Below are 22,695 nucleotides of genomic sequence, written 5' to 3' on the forward strand. Positions count from 1 at the left end.
CCCATTCTGCATAGGTGCATGTTTATAATCAACTAAGGCAGTTTCCAGTTCAAAACAAATAATTGAAAGTTAGTGACTGTCTTTTGGGAATAGTATTCTCTGTTATCAATGTTCCTTCTGCTTAGCCTTGTTCAGGCACGCATGGATGACAATTTAAAATTGTGCCTGTAATCCTACCTTTTTGCTGAAAGTCGGGAAGGCAGTTTAGGCTAGGCGGACTGAGATTTTCTGTGGACTAGAATGTCCCTCAAATACTGAACTTTTGGAGTCCAACTGAATGCTCTTACAATTCCATTGTTCATTTTGTCCTCAAGATTCACATTTATTGGTTGAGCTCTGTCTGATGTTGGTTGACTCCTTGTTTCGCATTCTGAGATGCTTAAATGCTTTCTGAAAGTGTGGTACATAATTGGCCATGTGTGCTAAACCTTGCACGATGTCCAGTCACCTGTCTGTATACCAGTAAAGGAATAATTATTCATTTAGTTTGTAAATCTACATTGCGGCCTGCATTACTAAATTCTGAGCAACTAAAATTGAACTGCCACACACAGAAATATTTTAATATGGGTAATAGATCTTCTGTGAAACAAGAAATGTGACAAACTTCCTCTTTGATTTTTGTACGGAAATGAATGTGCTATGACTCATTAGAAGTGTGTTTCTGCACATGCCAGTGAGGGTTAATGTAAAATTTCTAGGCTGCCATATATAACGTAAACATGTTTTATCTGCTAGGTTGTAGGAACACACAATAAGACAGTGTTGCATTCCGAATGAGTCCTTAAGCTGCATATTCGAGCTATTGTGGAAGAGCTGTGTTACATGATTCCTGGAAAAACTCCTTAGTCATTAGTACCCCCAGAGCCTAGTAAAATTGTGACTGCTTGGACATGTACTTTCTGTTAAACCTTCCGCTGGTAACCACGTTTCTGTCAAATTCTCCCATTGTTCGTTGATTTCTGAAAGGGATTGGTTTTGAAAATCTTTAATCGGACACTGTCTTGAAACATACAGTTCACAATACGGTAGTAAACTGCTCTTCCCCTTATTGGTCCTCAGCTGCCCAGTTCACAAACTAACTGGCTCATTACAGGTATTAATGATGACAAAATTCATGATTAATATATTGCCCCGGAAGCCACCATCTGAGGTAGAGAGAAATAACTGGTGAGCATGTGCTCATTTATCTAATGCGTGGGATTGGCGTAGCTCTTTCTGAAAAACATATTTTTTACCGTTAATACTAATTGTTGTGTGGGGCGTCAACTATGTTTGATTACACCGAGTCCACAAGATATTTGTAATAATAAGTAATACTCACAATCTCTGCCTCAAATAATTTAAAACATAAATGCAGTTGTGCCATATATTTTCAAATAAGCTTTTCTGTCTCTCTCCTGACACTCGGTCAGGGCAAATGTACACCAATTGCTTGAAAGGTTTCCTGTGTGCATGATTTGCCCATAAAAACTGAACCTCTGTCAAGCTACAAAAACTACAGAAGAAAATGTCACTTTGTGTAAATGTTGACCAAGACTTCTAAAATAGATATGCAAGTATGGTTGAAATCTGCAAACCAATGTTTTTCAAGAGGAAACGTCCACATCTGCATAAATCAGCCCTTCAACCAGTACACCTTCTACAAGCGTGCAGTGAAATACCTTGTGCAAGGAGAAATCTTTTCGCAAAGTCCGAATAACATACTGGTCCTCTCCTCACAAACATAATCGTGTGGCACAGTTCATCAATGTCCTTTGGAAGACCCATTTGCTAGAGGATATTCTTTTTTCAAGGATTACTCGCAAGGAGAGATCCTGGTTATACATGGGTCATTGTAACAAATGAGACCTTTGCTGGCAGACCGATCTCTCTAGGGGCTTTACTTCAAGAAATGTACCCCTGTTAGTTTTCGATTCTATTTCATTCAGAGGTTCTTCTGGCAAACTCAGTAGTTCGCAAGTGTTGTCTTGTGTGAGTGAGACTTGGCAAATCAATTTTCTAGTATTTTTTCCAAGGACAGTCATATGGTAGCGGTATATTGTAGGCAGTAGCAATCCATTGGGAACATCTTTAGCTAGGACTACTGTTTGTCCACGATTCATTGTGAAAGAGCAAGGCTTTTGCTGCAAGTTGTCTTTGGTGTATGTCCACTATAAAAGGGCATGAACGTTCAATGAAATGACTGCTCACTTGTTTGAGGCTCACTGGTTGTGAAATGCAATGTATATTTGTAGAGCTTATTACAAATAGAATTGGTATACCTTCTCCCTTCCGCACCATCACATCCTTGAACACATGACTATTAATTCCAGTCACTGAAGTGTTTATCTATAGTTTTATTGCACAATTGAAACCTGTTGTAATGGTAAAGAATACAGATGTTTTATGCGATACTAAGAGGACCCTCGCCAAAGCGTAATGGGTACTAAAGCTGTCTTAGAGTTGTAGCTTTGAAATATTGATTGCAATGGAGACTAGAGTAATTTTTCGGTTCTGCTTTCCTCCTTGCAGATTCTGCTGTTTAGGCCGCAGCGAGGTTCAGGATTTGATAATTCACGACGTAGCCGAGTTTATTAAGAAAGATAAAGTGCCAGTGTCCCGCTTCCCCCCACTTCAGCTTTTGAACAGTCCAAGCAGCACACAGCGCAGCCAACTCCAGTGCCTTCTTGGAGTGGCACCTTGTAAGGGCATAAAGGTGTCATGACTCCAGATATAGACGTTTAGATAGGGCCGCGGCCTGCCTCCTGACCCCACTGCATGGGGCTGTGCGGGAGAACCAGTGCAAGGGGAGAATGCGGACTGGAACACTGCTTTTAGAGCTGCCTCTATTTTACCAAGTGCTGAATCTGGCTGCTGCTTTCGTTGAATGTTTCTCCTGATCTCAACATTAAAAGCAATCATTAGTGTAGATTGGCTCGTTCTTTTTTTCCTATTTCCTTTTTGCTTTTGATGGGAGAACTGTGCTGATTGCGATTAGACTGTCTGCTTTTCCTCGTTAATCTTGTTTGATTGCTATGCAGTCCTCTTCTTGCCCAACCTGTGCTAAATTAGTTTCACATTTTTAGAATTAAAACTCCTATTGGGCAGAAGAGAGTAAGGGCATGCACTTTTGATGTGCAGTGCCAGCCACTCTTAAGAGGTGTTCCAGTCGCTAACCTGTACCCTGTCGGAAGGTGAACTGGAGTGGACAGGCCATTTCGTTGTTGGGCCGCCCGTTGAGCAGAAGGCAATCCGAAGCTTGCATTGGGGTCTGGCCAAATGACTTATCTGGGTCTTGCCTACACTGGTTGACCAGTTATATTATATTAAATAGGAACAACGGCATACCAGTTGTCCACAGTGAAACAAAAATAAATACCGTATGAGTGTTTAGTGATGTTGTATTTGTGAAGCCCCATTTAAGTGCCAGCATGCAATCTCTCTGGTAGGAGATTTCCCTTACGCTTGACGTACACAAGACAAAGTAGCCTGGCTGTAGTGAACGTAGGTAGGGACTGCTCAGAGTGTGCTAGCCTACTTTAAGGTGTACTAACCACTGTGGCCTTCCACTCACTCGTGTCCTCTCCTACTGCAGGCATGTAAGACCACTTGGACCACCACGCTCGGTCTCATTTCTATGTACACGGATCTTCTGCTTCAAGGCCTGGCTGGCTCTGTTCCGTCATGGCATGCTCCTTTCTGATAAGTTACTGTTAGTGTGACAGTTGACCCCAGCAAAAGGTGGCTCATCTTCTACAGTGCATGTGCACACATTAAAAAAAATACACAGACAGCCAATGTTAGTAGCGTATAGGTACCTTGAAAGCTGCAGGTTTCTGCAGTGATGCTTGAAAGCACAAGGCAGAAAACACAGTTTATATTGGCGTTCTTCACAGGTTGTTTCCTTATCATGGTAGGTCATAGTGCAGTGAAGTGCAAATGGCTTCTGAGTAGGAAAATGCTGAAAGCATCCTCTACTTGGTTAAGTATCTTTGTGCTGAAACACCCTAAAAAGTCTTCTCCTATACTTGAACATAACAAATATCAAAAAAATATTTGTAGATAGCAACAATAAAAAGAAAGTTATTCAGAAATAAATAAAGTTTTGGAGCAAATGGAATAGAAAAGATAATAGAAGAAAAGAGGAAAGGTTCTTCTAGAGCGGTTTAATTCTTATAATTGAAAAAAAAAAAAGGAAAATATCAAAACGTAAGGATGTGTATAGAATGTTAAATTAGTAATAGTGAAATATAGCGATAATCCAGTGAATCGGGACGAGACCTGGTGTGTATTTGGCAACCTCTGCATTTTCAGTTAGTTTAAGAGGCGAGTGTGGAAAAGTGTCAGATGCGCTACTGACCATATCAATTATATGATTAAAACACAGCCCTTTCCACCACGTGTTAAGACAGTTCTAATGGACACTCATAACAGTAGGTTTTTTTCATCTTTTGAATATCCCCAATCTGGACCCGGATAACTTAAACATCAGTGTTACAGTATGCCAACAGGTTGTGTCTCGTAGCTCTGTGTTGGCTCTGTACCAGCTTGGAAGTGACTAGTGGAGCCTGCATTGAATGGCCATATTACATGCTGATGTCCATTTCTTTTTTTTTCCCACACTTTCCAATGCTGGTCCGGAGCTCAAATGCCAGTTTTTGTCAATCTGACAGTTTCCAAAACTACAGTGTGCATGGCAACAATATCCCTTCCAAACACTTCAGGTTTTAAACTATGGCAAGACTGCAAAAAGAACATATTCGGCCTGGACCTGAAGTTTCATGGGTGCCTGGGATCCTGCCATGCCTAAGTCGTGCAGCAAATGTACCTCCTCTACCCGAAGGTGATCTGCAACCGGGAGGCGAAGGTCAAAATCACCGAAAAGGTTTAAGTCGAAGCACAAGTCTCGCACTGCCCCAAGTTGTGAGCCCAGTCTCAGTTCCAGTCATGAGGCTGTTCCTGCAAATAATCCACTTGCTCCTTGTTCTCGACCACATCCTGCCACTCCATAGAGAAGGCGCTAGAGTGTCGGGATGAACATTGCACTGCTTTGAAGTCCCCTATTCAACAGATTCTGCAGTTGGTCCTAGTGCATTAAGATTTCTGCAGGCTGTTCACCTCACAGCAGATGGCAATCCTTAAGCAAACAGCTGCTATTAAGGAGGCCATGTTGCAAATCTTTGTTGCGATTTGACTCCCTCTGGTGTGCCTTCAGACACCATAGGGCTGCAAGGGACCCCATCCAGTCTGATTGCTGCCTGTGATTCCCCTGCTCCCTGACTGCATCAGTTCCCTTGGAATCTGTTATTGGACCCGTACTGACTCCAGTACACACTTCCACATTGTTCCAAGATCCTTGCTAATTCACGTTGCACTGATGTGAACACCACCCCCATCATCGCCAGTAGAAGGTCCATTGCTAAAGTCCATGTCGGAACAGTCTTTGGCATGAGCTAGACTGATGTCCCACTTTAAAATCTCAAAAGCTGAATTAGTTGTTATTCTACCTTACTCCAATCGGACACCTTTACCATGAAACAAAAATCCGCTTAACCTCCATACTCTTTTTGGCTCTGATTTTTACCCTATGCATGAAACACATAGGTTGTCCAAGGACAATGGTGAAAAGGAGGAGGGGAATGGGCTACACTCCCTCACTATACTGATGATGCACTGTACCTGGATTTACAAAATGCCAGTGAGGTAGACACGTCTACTGAAATGGAGCTCAACAGAAGAAAGTGCCTTTATTGAAGTGGTTATTCAGAGGCTACTGTGGTGCTGGATTTGCAATTGCCCTTCATTGAGACAAAAACAAATGTGACATATTCTCATGGGAGGGCAAACATATTATGGATTGGAATGCGGCACATGCGATTGCCAGTTGCTGAGATGAATTTAGCCATTCCATCCATCACCTTGTTGTTTTTGCATTTGCCACCCATAGTGTACCGGGCATGCCCAGACATGGGTCCCGGGCTCACTGTGCCACTAGAACCAAGCTGTACCTGGCTAAAGAGCCCCAACTAGGGCAAAACAGGTCCTAGGTTGCTTGTATTCCAGTTGAGGGAGGGCCTTACCTGGCAGGCAGTTCAGGTTGGACTATTCCCATAAGGAGAAGGGTCAAGACTGATTTGCATATGGCTGGGTCCAAGCTGACGCGGCATGGTGGACAAAAAAAACGATGGATTGGGATGCGGCCCGAGTGATTGCCAGTGACTCACATTAATTCAAGCATTCCATCCATCACCTTTTTGTGGTAGCATTTGCTGTCCTAAGTGCGCCAGATATGCCGAGACTCTGATCCTGGGCTCACTGTGCCACTGGAATCAAGCTATACCTGGCAGAAGAGCCGTAACTGGAGCGAAACCAGTCCTCGGTTGCTTGTGTTCCGGTTCAGGGAGGACCTGGCCTGGTAGTTCTGGCTGGAGTGTCCCATGAAGAGCATAGTCAAGACTGATTTGCATATGGCTGGGTCCAAACCTAGGTGGCATGGTGGGCAAAAAAAAGGTAGATTTGGATGTGGCCTGAATGATTGCCAGTGGTTCAGATTAATCCAAGCATTCCATCTATCACCTTGGTTCTGAAATATTCTCCAACCAGAACTAATGGCATTTGAGCCCTTTCTGCCAGTAGCTTGGCAACCTAGAACTGCGCCCACCAACCCAGACTTTATACCAAGCATCCTATGCCTTGAGCCTCATTGTACAGGCTTCCACAATCAAGGTCAATCCTAATTCTTTCCCTGACATTCATCCAAGAAGGTAATCCAAGCTCCCTGACACATTCAGTAGAAGAAAGATTTCTTCTGCAAGCTTGGCATTTAGGTCCATAATGGTGGCATTCAAGGCTTTTCCCCCTACTCAGCGAGTCAAATATTCACGATTGATCCTGATGGTTCAGGATCTGTCCCTGGTCTTAATGAGGATAACTATGAGGCTACTTAGTCTCCAGGCCTCTTGACTCCTCCTTTTCCGTATGCCAGTTGGCACCTGATGGCCCTTCTTTAGAACCTCCTGTCCCAGTGGCCGTCAGGGCCAGCTCTCAAACACCATTATGATCTCACCGAAGACCTCAAGATATGCAGTGGTGCTTATGGGTGCCACCCTGACCCTCAACAGCCCACACTCCCTCGTCAACCTAGTGCTCACAGTGGTGAGATATGCGTCACCTTTGGATTAGTGGTGCCACTTAGGGGAAGGTGAGATTGTAGCCTCTGGTGTCCCGTGGATATCAATCTGTTGGAGCTGCGGTTGATCTACTTGGCCCTAAAAGTCTTCCTCCCATCTATCAGTATGAGGCTGCTCAAGCTTCCCAGGGACAACACAACCACCTTGAGGTTCTGCTAAAAGCAGAAAGAGTGTGGTCCTGGACCCTGTGACAAGAGGCTCCACACCTCTACTAGTAGCTGCACCAACAGAACATCTCTCTGGTCGCTAACCACCGTGCAGGATCCCTGAGTGCCAAAGTAAAGGAACTGAACAGGCGTCATCTCACTGCTCATGAGTGGAGTTTCCATCCCAACGTGGTGCAGGGTGTCTTCGGTTATTGAGGTAGTCTAGGAATTTGCTTGGAATCAATTTTCAACTGTGATGAAACAAGGGACTCCTGTACACATTCCCACTAGTCACACTCCTACCTCTGATACTAAAGAACAGGAATCCCTGGGGCCAAGTCATCTTGATTGCCCCAGAGTGCTCCAGAAGAGCGTGGTATCTAGAGCATCATCAGTGCCTGAGCATTTGCCTTCTGCTGGGGCAGTACTTCAGGAGTACCTCTTCCACAGCAACAGCAAGGAGTCCTGCATCTGAATCGCCACAACATACACCTCTGCAATTGAATAGTGGCAGTTACATTTACCAACCAAGGTGGTGGATGTCATCGTTGCTACCAGACACCATTCTATGAAGTCCATCTAGGTGGGGGCTTGGATAAATTAGTTGCCTGATGAGGGGTCCGGACTACCGGCCAAACTTTCTGATGTCCATTTATTTATCCTTTTGTTGGCCCACCACAGCCCTGCAGCGGTAAAGTGAAAGGTTACTAGTCTGTCCTCTCGTTCCATCTGTGTTTACTGGACCAACCATCCTAGTTTAACTCGCCAGTTTTTATGCGTTTTATGAAAGGTTTGACTCGTATGTTTCCTCCAAAATTATTTGTAATGCTTCAGTGGGACCTCAAACTAGTTTGGACATTCCTGATGTGCATGCATTGTGAGCCTATGCAGAGCAGAGGCTCTTGATGTTGAAAACAGTATTTATTATCACCATCACGTCAGCATGCAGAGTAAGTGAATTTCAGGCACTGCTGGTCAACCACACTAGCCTGTCTTCTTTCCAGACAAGTTGGTGCTAATAACTAGGTTGGCCATCCTTCTTGAATCATGTCACCCTACCTTGTTGGTCAGTTGATCACTCTTCTATCATTCTTTACTCCACTTCACTCTTCGAAAGAGGAAGAGAGGCTCCGTCGCCTTGATCAAAAAAGGGCGATAATCTATTATAGGGACTGTAAGAATGATACTCTGAGTATCAGCTCTTAATTGGGATCTCAGATGCAAAGAAAAGCAAGGCAGTGCAGAAGAAGACCCTGTCAAGGTGGATAATTGTCTACATAAAGTTAATGCACTGGCTAAAAAGCAGCCCCCTGAAGATGTATCTGAGAGCCCATTTCATCAGAACCAAGGCTGCTTCAGTGGCATTGACATGAGGCTTACCTGTTTTTCATGTCTGCTAGACTGACCCATGGGTGGTGTTACAAACGTTCATGAGGCACTAATACCTTGACAAGCTGTTATGGCAGTGGGGACACTTTGCCCGTTCGCCTCGGCAGGATTTAGTGACACTTTACAGACTCTCCTTCGTTGGAAGCTACCCCTTTGGTATTTATTAAAAGTATCTATCAGAAGAACATGCTGTTTACTTTCGGTAATGCTCTTTCTGTTGGATATTTTAACTGTAGATTCCACACTGCCCTCCCACCTTCCCATTCTGTAGAGGGACCTCTCTAACATTAGCATGCTGTTACCAATAGTTTCGTACACGGAGTCTGAGATCATGGAAAGAGACAAAAGACTGACGTCATCACATTGGGGTTTTGCTTATATGTGGCTCTGATCCGTCACTTCTGGGGTGGTATGGAGATACGCAGAGCTACACAATATCACCTGCTGACATGCAGGAGCACTGTTTTCCAGATACAGTGTGGCACGTGGGAATATTCAAAGGGGGAGGAATCTGCATTTAATGACATAAAAACTATAAACAGGGTTACCGAAGGTAAGTAACTTGTTCTTTAGAACTGTAGTTCCACATATGTTTTATCAGATGACAGGCTGCTGCAACATATGTATCTGCAAGCTTCTCCTTAAGGGGTAGGTAATACCAATCAATTAAACTGCCCAGTAAATATTATGAAGTGAAAGTTGAACATCAGTATATATTTCATTTAGGTTTCTCCAAACTTGCGACCATAACGGTTACCATTGGCACATTTTAAAAGCATTACGGAGTTACACTCTAAGAAGAACAAGCCCAGCATCATTGTAAAATTTTTAAAATTAATTCTGTTCAAAAGCAATGGGGGTAAACTGTTGCCTGTTTCAAAGGAGTAGGGTTTTTGTGAAATGTGATGCTTCAGTGATTGAACTTACTTTCATCTATGTAGCTTCCCAGATCTGAATAGATCACAAAACATTCTAATTTAATTAAAGATCATTTAATAGAGAGTAGCTCTTTGAAGCGTCAGGAGGGAGATTAAGTTATACTTTCGGGAGATTTTGAAAATATTGATGGGATGAGTTTGAATTAGATGATTCCAATTACATAAAGCAGCAATCGGTTTATATTGGATGGAAATGGAATCGGGAAGATTACATTTCTGCTGTGATTGAAAAGAAAACCACTCTCCTTCTGCAATTAAATAAGGCATAGTATGAATATCTTTAATACCATGTCTTCCAAAAATTGTTTTGCCATAATCCTTTATCAGTTCATTAAACTAAATTGGCATAATACGTTTCTCCTCGTATAAAAACACATCAGATAATAGAATTTAAAATTATGTACATTTTGCAAAAATGGAGAGATAAATAGATTGAGGTTTCTATGAGATAATAAAGTTCTCTAATAGGAAATTGTATAGTATGTGCCATCTCTATTTAAACCAAAATGTTACATTCCAAGACATAATTTTCAGTCTGATGGTGTCAGATCCAACTCTGAACATTTTACACCTCCCAGCACTCCCGTGGGCAATTTCAAAGTAGATACTCTGAACTTTTTAGAATTCCACAAATGCCTTTATAGTAGGACATCAATTGACTTAAAACTTTATCCGCAGTCTAAAGAGAGTAACTTAAATTTCCCATTAGATGTTCTAGACATAGAAGAAAAGTACTAATTAGAACAGTAGGGCCAGGAACAGCCTCTGGTGTATAGAAGTGCTTGAGCTTAAACCGTTAACAATATATGAATGAGAAATCTGAATATTACGTTTGCAATCTTAAATAGGTTTCATATTTAGCCAGTAACTTTGCCATCTTATTATGACCACCAAAATATTTAGCTTGTAATATGAAAAGCCAGTCACTAGCATTTTTAGTTGAATATTTATTCAAATCTGTCTTTCCTTAACTAAATGATCTTGGTTACCACATGCCTAAAAAGTATAGAATTTGTTAAAAAGATGTAATTTCTTTTTCGAAATGCAATTAACTATAAAATCTCTAGAAGCTGCTTGATATGCACCTCAAGTAGTAAAGATATCATTAAGATTTGTTTAAAACATTTTTTGCTCTGAATTGACAACATAGTGAGAAGTGGACATCTTTGAGAAGTGAAATGTTAAATCTTCATTTTCATGACACCTCTAAAAGGAAGAAGGAAAGAATCTGAAATTGCTGGTGCATGATCAGACAAGGCTCAAATCAATTTCAGAATGTAGTCAATGAGTCAAATATTTACTATAAAAAATCCAATGTTAACTTGAAATAGTCCTGCACCATTGAGTAAAAGGCAAATTATTGTGCACCTGCCTTAGTGTAATCTCAATCTGATGATTTTTGGGAGATAATTCTTTGCAAACGTTCTGCATCTTGTCCAATAAAAATTTACATTCATACATACGATATAAAAAAACATTTGGAGCTTTGTTGCAATCGCACCTAAATAATATAGTTGAAACAAGAATAGAGTTTGCTATCAGACCAGATATTAGTACCATAATAATTAAAAACAAAGATGGAAAATGGATGATATGTAAATGCAATAAAGTAACTTTGGCCCTTTTTTCTACAAAGTAATTATATTTTCCCAGGCAATATGCTTTTTGTAAATTGGATTGACTAAATAGGGGAAGTCAAATTATATGAAACATTTTCACCTTCTACTCCCTCTGGGACCCCATAAATTCGAAGTCTGCAGTTTATATTCTCCGAGTACTTAGCATGAGCTTTTAAATTGGCAGTCACTTTCTCCATTTCCAATACTTTTTGGGCAACATCCTTTGCATCAATAATCCTTCTCTCAGCTTCAGACATTCTTTAATCCGTCCTAGACTGTAGATAACAAGGTCTTGTAATCTTGTGGTGATTTCCTCCATAAATGGTTTCAAAGATCCAATATCTTCAAGAAGCACCTCTAATGTCAAGGCTGTAGATGATTTAAGTAGTGATACAGGGCAGTTTTTAATCCTTGGTTTTCAGAGGAAATGTTTATTGTGAGATCCTTCTTTGGGATAAATGTTCCAGGAAAAAACTGCTTCGAAGACACCGGATCCATTTTTTGAAGTTCAGTAGATGCAGCATTCATTATATGCAGATAAAGCAATTGGAAGAGGACTGAGGTTTTGATTTCTTGTTTTTCTCTATACTGTGTGCTTGAAATTGAACTCTTCCAATACAGTGTTAGAAAGCATATACCCCATAATCCACAGCCAGGACTTGAAATCCTCCTCAGGAGGCTTTGGGTTCCTACCAGCAATGAAGGTTAGATTCTGATGAAAAGGTGATGAGTGCAGTAACTTTCACACTTAGGGCATGCATATAAGCACACTGTTGAAGAGTACGTTTTGAGTGCTGATGCATGAAATGGTAGATCCGATGTTACAAAATGACTGCCTTAAAGAGGTTTTAATGATTAAAAGCTAAGATGAAAATAAATTAAAGGCTCCTTCCTTCAGAATGTATGTTGGAGCTCAATATCTTCAGGGAGAATTGCAGAAACTAAATATATCACCTTCCAGGCTAGCAGAGTTGTTTCTTACCTCTGAGGTGCACAACCAAATTCAAAATAGTGGCACACAGTATCCATGTCCACAGAATCTTCTGCCCACTCCAAGCTACCCTCCACCAATACATTGAAATTTTTTGGGGAAAAAGGGGACGGATCCTGATCACAATTCTCACTGCTTCCTTGTGTTCAGTCAGACATTCATCATGAGGTTTAATGTGCTTTCAACATAAAATGGTCTTTGATTGCTTAGCATCGTGCATGTCACTAACTGCATACATCTTGAGATCTTCTGAGAGGACACACTGGAGATGGCATGTATGGAAATACCACGTAATTTAGGGGACGTAGGCATTTGGAGACAATATTGCCTGAATTGTGTTGGTGTATGCAGGTTGTGGAGACCAGCACTCATATTTGCGGGCCAGGGCTTATTTCTTACAATCTGCATGTAGATGTTTTCATTAGGTTCATAGCCCACTTTGATATTTTACTAGGATGTTATCTTGTGACTGTAAACTTACACAATGATCTTTGCAATAAATACTCTAACCTCCAGTGGAATCTTAATATGGGACAAATGTCTGACCTGTAAATTACATTTTGTGCTCTGAAGCAAGCCCTTTATAACTATAATTAGTTTAGTAGGAATCAACCCTGTGACTATAAACTTTAAACACAGATCTTGCCTTTAACTTTTTTACCCATCTGAGCTATTTTACTAGCATTGTATACAGTGTGTGGATTTAATTCATCTGTGCAGTGACACTCCTTAACAACCTAAGCTAAGCCATCTTTAAATGTGGCCTGCCTGTGATTGCTAAAGCCAGACTACAGTTTTGTTGCATTTAATTTGGATGAACCCATCTGCCTACCAAACAATTACTCAAATCATACGCACTTGTTCCCATCACTTTAAAGTGTGCATGCACCCTAATTCTGTTTTTCGATTTTGAGGAGTATGCCTCTGGATTCCAGAAGATTTGCCACTGTTTAAAATATAGTTAATCACCTAAGCCAGAGAGGCCCTTATGAGCTATTCAAATCTTGAAAGAAATGTAAGTAAATAATAGCCGATAAATGTTCCTCAAGAAGAAGGATGCCAGCATTGGGCAAAAAAATAGCAGAACCTTTTTGTATCCAGATTATGGTGAAGACAGAACCCATCTTAAATTTCACATTCATGTCCTTGCTCTGTGTAGGAGGTTGGGACCCACATTGTAGATCTAAATTATTCCCTCCACCCCTACCAGGGGTATTTTTGTTAATAACCTCAGACTATAAGTAGTCTGCTTTTCACATTACATGCTATTTCATGTAATGTTCTGCTTTCCTAGCAGGTAAAAGAACTAACATTCTTCAGTAACTTGAAAGACAGTTACCTTCCACCACGTTCATTAATGGTCTATAAAATATATAAATGAGTTTACATTTATGAAGCAGATAACTCAAAACTGTTTTGACACTATTTGGAACAGCAACAATATAACTTGGTTGCTCTTTAATGTGCCAAGGCAATGAATTTCAAAGCATAGCTGAGACATTCTATATGTACTCAAACGGGATTTCAGAATTTTGGATTTTGAGAAAGGAAGTGGAGTGCTGTAAAAGGGACAGAAGGAGTAAACATGTTCATTGTCAGAAAAGTAGGGTTTGTTTTATTATCCTTGGGTACAAGTTTTTGAGCATGGAGCGCTTAGCTAATGTATCCTAGGAAGATGGTTAGGAACTAGTGACCTCCATTGTAGGCCCAGAAGTGAACCAGCAGCTTGCAGCTGATCAAGCAGGACAAAAAAGAAAGATAAATGCAATTGAGTAGTCCAAGCAAGAAACAATAATAGTTTGGACTACAACAAAGCAATAGGTGAAAGGAAGCAGAGGCCAAATGTTTTTTTCGGCATCCTCAGAAGCATCCGGTCCCAGAAACGTCACTAATTTGATTGGTCAAGGAAAGAGGTTGGAGAGGTTGGTCAAAGGCGACACCTAGGTTATGAACAGTGGAATACTGGCATGAGGACTAACTTTATCCCCATAGCAGACCAGCTTCATGATCAAAAACTCGTCTAGTGACTAATTTTTAGTGACTAATTTGAGTTGATTGTAGCTTTTTCTCCTTTCTCCTAATTTTAGAAGACAAATCTGTTAATTGGACATGTTAGTGTCCTATTTAGTGCCTAATCCTAGACTAAGTTGGGGATCATCTGCATGTCATTTGAGTAGAAGAGTGTATGAGGGAGGCTAATGGCATAACATAACAAGCATTGGAAATGCAATAGGTCTTGCATTTCCATGAGCTTAATTTATTGGCGCTGTAAATGATAATGTATACCTATGTGTTATGGAGTGTATATGTGTTGGCGAGGGAGGGAAGTGGAGGTAAGGGGGTGTCTAGAACATGAATCCTGAAGAGTGAATGAAAAAAACATTGGTTGTTTAATTGTAGGTGCGAGGGTGTGAGCTTTCCATTTAAGAGGAGGAAGCCAGGAGTCTGAACAAATCAGCTTGCTGTGATCCTGGGTGTTAAGAGTCCAAGTGCAAAGAGCCCTAGGTTCACACCTCCCCTTGGGCAGGGAATAATTGTACTTAAAACGATAACACACAGAACACATAAGGGAAGCAGAGACTAGGCCTCTGATACATAAACCACAGAGTTTCTTGGTGCATTTCCTGCTTACCCCAGAGGCGTGCACGCAGACAGACTTCAGCACTAGGGTGGGACGCACGTATTCAAATGTGCGTGTTCATACATACCTAGAGTCCATATCCCCAGGTGACTCCAGCCAATGGCTTGCAGAAACATCACCTTCAACTGAGAAGGCTTCTAGGACAAGACCTTAATTTTATTACCGTGGAAATGGGATCGAAAATCATCTCCTAATGCAGTGTCAAAAAAAGCTATACTGCAATGCTTCTGGTAAAGAAATAGGTTTGATTTAGTGGAAATCTGCCTCCATCCAAAGAGACGAAGAGGAAAACGTACCTTAGAGGGGTGCAATAAAACCAGCCATAGAGAATGAGAATGAAATGGTAGCCATTCAAGTGCTGGTGAAGCCGAATCCCCTGGGAAAGTAGGCGAGCCACAAAAGGAGCTAGCATATTTTTTAACACCATCGGAGATTATATTACTGCAAAGGTGACGGGTAGGGTTGTTTCCAAAACTCGAGGCAAAACCACAATCCAACTTGAGGGGGAGTGACGAAATGGAGAAAACAGGCTTGCACCCACACAGCCTTAAGACTGTACACCACTGCTGTCGTACCCCAGTTGAGCTTTATTGCCAAGTCCACACCTAAACCTGAGTTGCAGGGCATAGTGAGAACGTTAATGAAATATTCAGTAAACCCGAAAGAGGGACAACAGGAACAAGAACATACATACAGGTATTTGCAATGCCCATCTGTTGGGACAGCAAAATAATATTATAGTACGGGCTCCTGAGTTTTAAAAGTATTTTTTGTTATGGTTGCAAGAGTCCGATCTCTGGGATGATACAGCTTTGTGGAGACGTGACCACGGTAATCTTTCATTTGTCATAAAAATCTAAAATGATGAGTTAGCCTGACTAAAATAAGCTGACATTTTATTTTAGAGAAACTTAAAAATGACAAAATGCATTCTTCCCAAAAATATATTTTCATGGAAAAGATAAAGGTGGTAATGAGAGAAGGACGGCAGCACAGGGAAAGGCATACGCTGCTCACAGAAAGAACCAGGAATCTTTTACCTTTTACTCAAGGCGGCGTGTCAGGAATGAAGAAGAGTCTATGCATCCAGCTGCAGTCACCATTCCTGTTATGTAGAGGATATGGCTTCACGGCTGGAGTTGCCTACTTTGTAGCTGAGGGACCCGGTTCGAGTCTCGGCAGCAACTCCATGTTCAGTGATTCTGGGCGAATCGCAACTTATTGTTTTAAAAAAGGCAATTACTGAAATATTTGAGTGTGAGTTGATAATGAATTCCCTTATCTGAACCAGAACTTAAAATGCCTACATCTGCTTAAAGAAGCACCTCAGTGGATGAAAGACCATATGGTGTAAGAGCAAGAGCTGCCGCCTTTAGAGCTAAGTGACAGGGTTCGAGTCTCTACGTCTACTTAACATTTGAGTCATGGCGAATCGCTTGATTTGCCGTGTCAAATGTAAACAAGTAGTTTAAGTGGCGCTCATATAAAAGCACTCCAATACTATAAGCCACTTTAAAAAGTAAAGTGTTTGTGGGAGTGGCAAGCTCTGTACAAGCAGCGAGGAAAGCGTGGCCCGATCACAGAACAATGACACACTGCAAAGAAGCTGAGAGAGGCGGAAGCTGGTCTTCTTTGAACAGCGTGGGAGGTTACGTGAACTGTGAGCGGCGAGGAGAGATCAGAAAAAACAAAGTAGTGCACTAAAGTCAAACAGGGTCAATAATGAGAGGATCCATGTAGCAGGGGCAATCTCCAGGGCGGAACAAAAAGCCCAAAGGTGGGACAAATGAAAGCTATTTACCAACGAAAAGAAAGGCAGATGAAAGAACCAATGGTAAAGCTGGGTATGTTTAAAAGCCCATAGGCTGAATACCACAGGTCTCTAAGTGAGACCTAAAATGAGATAAAGCGGGGCTAAAAGAAGCACCCAAATGAGCAGTTGAAAAGAGGATCAAAATGGGTGAAAAGTGATAGCTTGAACGCAACATGAGAATACAAAAGTATGTCAGGCCAGGGGCTTGTCTCTAGCAAAGTCACAAAATTAGCACAGAATGGGATACAGCGTTTAAAGTCTAAGAAAATTATGGTGTCATTTCAGTTGTATACAAAGAAACATCTCTGAATTGATATCTTTATATTATATGTATTATACACTTACTAGCACACAGTAACGGGCCCCTTTGTGTGGTTATGATTACGGGAAATTTTTGAGCAGTCCCATGTAAATAAGTTAAAAGGGAAGGAGGTATAAAAAGATGTTTTATTTTAACTCGTGTATGACATTTTGCTCACAACTGCAGTGATAGCCACTAACTGGCCAACTTGGCCTGAATATTGACCTTTAATCAGAAAGCACTCTTTTCTTGGTTTGGTTTAAATCTGTTTGAAGTTTTTAAGAATTTGTAATTAAAGTAGGTGCTGGATGAGCTTAAGTGTTAAAACACATGTATATATTGTTAGTTAAATTTGCGGAGTCAGTCATTGACAATTTTTTTTTTTACGTAATTCGTTAAAATGAGAGATTAAAAAAAAAATTCACCAGCTTAAAAATCATGATTAAGACACAATTGTGGATTATGCATCATTGGGAAAATAATCCACAGTTAAGGGAGGCACTATTAGTAGAGTACCACCAGAGGTTTCACTCTTGGTCCTGGATCTTAGTGAGCTTGGTTCTGAGGCTTACTGGCCTCCTGCATCCTGCTCATCAACTATGCCAAGCGAGATGAGTGGGCTCTCCAGTGGAATCTGCACCATAGGAACCTGTCTTGATTCCATATAGGTTTTGGATGAAACTGCACAAGATTTGCAGTGGTGGCTGTTCAACCAAAACTGGACAAGTGGAAAACACTTCTCCCTTCCCCACCCAGAGCTGACTGGTGAAGAATGTGTCACTGCTGGGCAAGGTCATCCGGGAAAGGTGGAGATAAGAGGACTCTGGTCTTCAGCAGAAACCCAACTCCACCTCGATCTGTTGGAGTTGCAGACCATTTGCCTGGCTTTGAGACCTTTCTACCATCCCTCAATGTAAGGCTTATGCAGGTTCACAAGGACAACACCACCACTGTGTAGTACGCAAAACAAGCAGAGCAAAGTGAAGTCTTGGGCCCTGTGCCACAATGTTCCATGCCTCTAGAGTTGGCTGGGGCTTCAAGGCATCTCCCTGGTCATAAATCACCTGACTAGGTCGGCTGGCAGTATCTGATGGATCATGAATGCTAGTTAAACCACAAGATAGTATTAGGCATCTTCCAACAATGGGAAAAAACCTGGCTAGATCTTCTCTCCACTGCTGAAAACATGCAGTGTCAAAAAGTTTGCACACTAGAGGGTTCTCTAGGAGATGCATTTCAGCTAAAATGGAGCACAGGAGTCCTGTATACCTTTACGCCTCTGCCTCAAGTTCTAAAGAATGTTAGAAATCACAGAGCCCAAGTCATCCTAGTAGCTGCTCCAGAATCTGCCAGTTTATTGTGGTACCTAGAACTTAAGGGCATGAGCATTTGTTACTGCTTGGTGCGAATATTCTGTTGCAGCAGAAATGCAGGGTTCTGCATCTGAGGCTGCACCATCTACACCTCTACACGTGGAGATTGATCGGTGGCAGTTGATTGCATTGTGAGGTTGTGAATGTTATTCTTTCAGTGCAGCATCAGTTTACAGAGTCCACTTAAACCGAACTCTGGGACAAATTTGTGGCCTGGTGTGCAGTCTGCAACACAGACCCGTTACATGCCAAAAATGTTTTGTTTGATTTGTCTTTGGTCTTGCAAGGGCTTGCAGTGAGAACCATTAAGTGTTATTTGTCTGCCCCTTTAGGCCTTTTTGCATTTACAGGTCCAACTAACCTTGTTTAAATAGTCTTTTTTGATGAAGTTTATGAAAGCTTTGACATGATCCCTCCCAAAGCGTTTGTAATGTCATCTCCCATCTCCTGTTTCCCACCAAAGTCCTGGAGAAGGCCATCAACCTTCACCTCTCAAATCTGGAAACTGCTGGACCTCTCCCAATCTGGTTTCAGAGCCAACCACAGCCCCGATGGCCGCAACAGACTACTTCCGAGCCCTACTCGATAGATGAGAATTAGCCGCCCTCATTCTCCAGGACTTCTCCGCAGCTTTCGTCACAATCTCCCACCACACAGTCATGGATCAACTCCACCAGATTTGAATCACAGACGATGCGCTCAGATGGATGGCATCCTTCATCACGGTACGCACCCAGATTGTCCGCCTCCCTCCCTTCATCTTGCAACCCAAGGTTACCATCTGTGTACCCCTCAGCCCAACCTTCTTCAACATCTACATCACACCACTTGCAGACATCGTCAGATCGCTCAACATCAACATTATCTCGTAAGCCAACACACAGCTCGTTCTCTCACTCTCAGCAGAACCACTCAGACAAAGACCAACTTCCACAACTGCATGAAGAATGTGGCAACATAGATGAAAGACAACTGCCTGAAACTCAACACGGACAAAACTGAAGTTTAAATCTTTAAGCACACCACCCTTTGGAACAATTCCTTTTGGCCAGCCGAGCTCAGACTCCGCCCCCGAACCGTCCCCCGTCCCCCAGGCCCGGAAAACCACGCCCACAACCCCGGCATCATCCTAGACTGCAAACTCTCCATAAAGTGTCAGGTCAGTGCCGTCTCCTCGGCCTGCTTCCATAGGATCCACATGCTCCACAAAATCTACAGATGGCTCTTCATCAGCACAAGGAAAACTGTGATGCAGGCCCTCAACACCAGCTGGCTTGACTACGACAGCGCACTCTAGGCTGGCACCACCACTGAACTCCTGCTAAGACTCCAAACCATCAGAATGCAGCAGCCAGACTGATCCTCAACCTACCCAAGAGGACACACATCACCCAGCACCTAAAGGATCTCCACCGACTCCCCATCCAGAAGAGATGCCATTTCAAGCTCTTGACCCACACCTACAAAGCCCTCCACAACCAAGGACCAGCCTACATGAACCATCGCCTTATGTTCCACCAACCTACCAAAAACCTCTGCTCCGCACAACTCTCCTTCGCTCAGATATTACGTATCCGCCCCAGCTGCATGATTGATCGATGCCACAGCAGGACCAAAATTTGGTGGTAACTTTTCTCGTGTATTTACTCCGAGCAGATGCACAGCTGCCAGTTGCCTCTTTTGACTCTAAAGGCTATGTTCCTCATAGCCATCACTGCAGCTCATTGTGAGAGTGAATTCCAGGCTATTTTGGTGCAACTGCACTAACTTCCTTTTTCCTGGACTAATTGGTGCTGAGAACCACAGTGGGCTTTTTGACGATAGTCATTAATACTTTTCACTTTGGGCAATCGATCAGCCTCCTGGCGTTCTTTGCCCTGCTTCCTTTCTGAGGAGGAGAGACTTCTTCAACCCAACAACCCCAAAAGAGATTTACGTTTTTATATTGATCACATCAAAGACCAGATGGGTGATCAGCTTTTTCTGGGGTTCTCTGTGGAAAAGAAAGGAAAGAACTTAGGATGGGCAGTCCATCAGCTTTTTCAGCGTCTTCTTTTTGTGAGGTTCTCTGTAGGAAGAAAAGTACTTAGTCAGGATGGATAGTCATTCGCATTAAGGTCTACTATGCATTGACCAAAAAGCAGCCTTTGGAGGACTGAGAACCCATTCCACCAGGGCCAAGGCTGCCACCCCTGCATTGGGATTCGGTCCGTTCATTTCTGCAGGGCTTTGTTCAGAGACCACTCTACAGACACGCCGCCTTGGGAGATATTGCTTTGGTATCCTCTTAAAGGTGAGCAATCTGCGGTTCGAAGTATCCTTCAGAAGAACGAGTTACAATGCTATGGTAACGCTATGTAACCACAGATTCCTCTCTGCCCTCCCCGCCTCCCTGTTATGTAGAGTGGTCTCTTTTTGCCATCTAAAAAGGTCCCATGTTATAATTGTGCTCACTGGTATTTCCAGTTGTTTTGTGCTCAGCATCTGCAGAAGGTGAAAAACTGACATTGTTCAGGAATGGTGCTTTCATATGGCTGAACATAGTCCATGCAGAGCAGTATGCCTCCACTTAGCGGCACACAGGAGCTCTGCTGTCAAGAGCCTCCAGCTCCAATCTAGTGCTAGGGGATATTCTAAAGGTGAGGTATCTGTGGTTAGATAGTTATCCACCAGAAAGGGCGTTACTGGCATATGATACATGTTCTTCTGCCTAACCGGTTACATGTTACAATGCATTTCCTGAGGAAAGCAACTTGATAATAATCAGGATGCCTTTTAGTATGATTTGATCTCTCTGCACAGACGTAACCCCTTGCATTGTGGTGTTTAAATACCTTTTTTTAATAGAATTACTACACATGAAAAGAGCATGGTGTAAACCATATGTGCAGACACACAATGTGTAATATGCTCTCTTTTTTAAAGAGGGGAGGGGCAGCATGATCCAACCAGTGAACTGTGTAAATATATATATATATATATGTTTCCAAAAGTTTGTTGTGAGTTCACCGCTTTCCTCCCTCGCGACGCCGGTGCCAGCAACGGTCACAACTCCGCCTCAAATGTTTTACACCAGGATATGATCCGAGTATTCTCCGAAATAAATCCAGCGGCACACCAAGGACAACACAATACGCCTTTATTGTGTCACAAAAACAGAACTACGCGTTTCGGCGAAGCCTTTGTCAAAGGCTTCGCCGAAACGCGTAGTTCTGTTTAAATGCATACATACATTCAGACCATTTTCACATGGTAACTCTCCAACAAGTTCTCCCACTCCTCTGCCAGAACGACTTTCTCACCACACTGGACTTGAAAGACGCATACTTTCATATTCCAATACACCCTTCTCACAGAAAGTCCCTCAGATTTGTAGTGGACGGCCAACATTATCAGTTCAAGGTTCTCCCCTTCGGGGTCACAACCGCACCAAGAGTGTTTACCAAATGCCTAGCAGTAGTGGCGGCACACCTCAGAAGACAACACATTCACGTCTTCCCTTACTTGGACGACTGGCTAATAAAAGCCACGTCCTACAACCAATATGTGCAACATACAAACACTACCATCCAACTACTTCACCAGCTAGGTTTCACGGTGAACCACCAAAAGTCCCAGCTGACACCGTCTCACACAAAGCAATACCTCGGTGCCACTATAGACACCTCGAAAGCTATAGCCTATCCCAATTCAGCCAGAATCACAAGCATACAAGCCTTGCGTCAAAGATTCATTCCTCAGCACTCTCTCCCAGCAAGAGGGTTTATGAAGCTAATAGGGATGATGGCATCTTGCATCTTCATAGTGCCTTATGCAAGACTCCACATGCGTCTACTCCAAGAGTGCCTAGCACGCCAGTGGAACCAGGCCCAGGGGCAACTGACGGATCTGGTGTTGGTGGACGGTCGCACCCATCGCTCTCTGCAGTGGTGGAACACCACAAATCTTTCCAAAGGGCGACCGTTCCTGGACCCGGTTCCTCAGGTAATTCTAACAACGGACGCAACGCTCTCCGGTTGGGGAGCGCATCTATTACACCTCACAGTGCAAGGTATATGGACGCCACAACAAAAATTACTCCACATAAACCATCTGGAGTTATTGGCGATCTTTCTAGCCCTGAAATAATTTCAGAAACAAATCTTAGCCAAAGCAGTCCTCATTCGCACACACAATATGACTGCAATGTACTACATTCAAAAACAGGGGGGGGACACACTCTCCACAGCTCTCTCGGTTAGCACAGAGCATATGGAGATGGGCAATCCCGCAAAAAGTCTTTCTCCTGGCACAACACGTCCCAGGGATACAA

At 42.6% G+C, this 22,695-nt stretch overlaps 1 protein-coding gene across 5 annotated transcripts in view; it reads left to right on the forward strand.

Moving 5' to 3' along the window:
- CSNK1G1 (casein kinase 1 gamma 1) overlaps positions 1 to 22,695 on the forward strand; it is a 584,461-nt gene that overhangs the window by 490,792 nt on the left and 70,974 nt on the right. The window contains exon 12 of one of the 5 annotated variants that reach the window (XM_085643993.1): positions 2,515 to 4,158. The exons of the other annotated variants lie outside the window; for them this stretch is intronic. Within the exon in view, the coding sequence (XP_085500119.1) occupies positions 2,515 to 2,580 (66 nt within the window). The 3' untranslated portion in view covers positions 2,581 to 4,158. Of the gene's footprint in view, positions 1 to 2,514; positions 4,159 to 22,695 lie in introns of those variants that run through there. 5 annotated transcript variants of the gene reach the window in all.

This window comes from Triturus cristatus, chromosome 3_1, assembly GCF_964204655.1.
Source record: "Triturus cristatus chromosome 3_1, aTriCri1.1, whole genome shotgun sequence".
Lineage (NCBI taxonomy): Eukaryota > Metazoa > Chordata > Amphibia > Caudata > Salamandridae > Triturus > Triturus cristatus.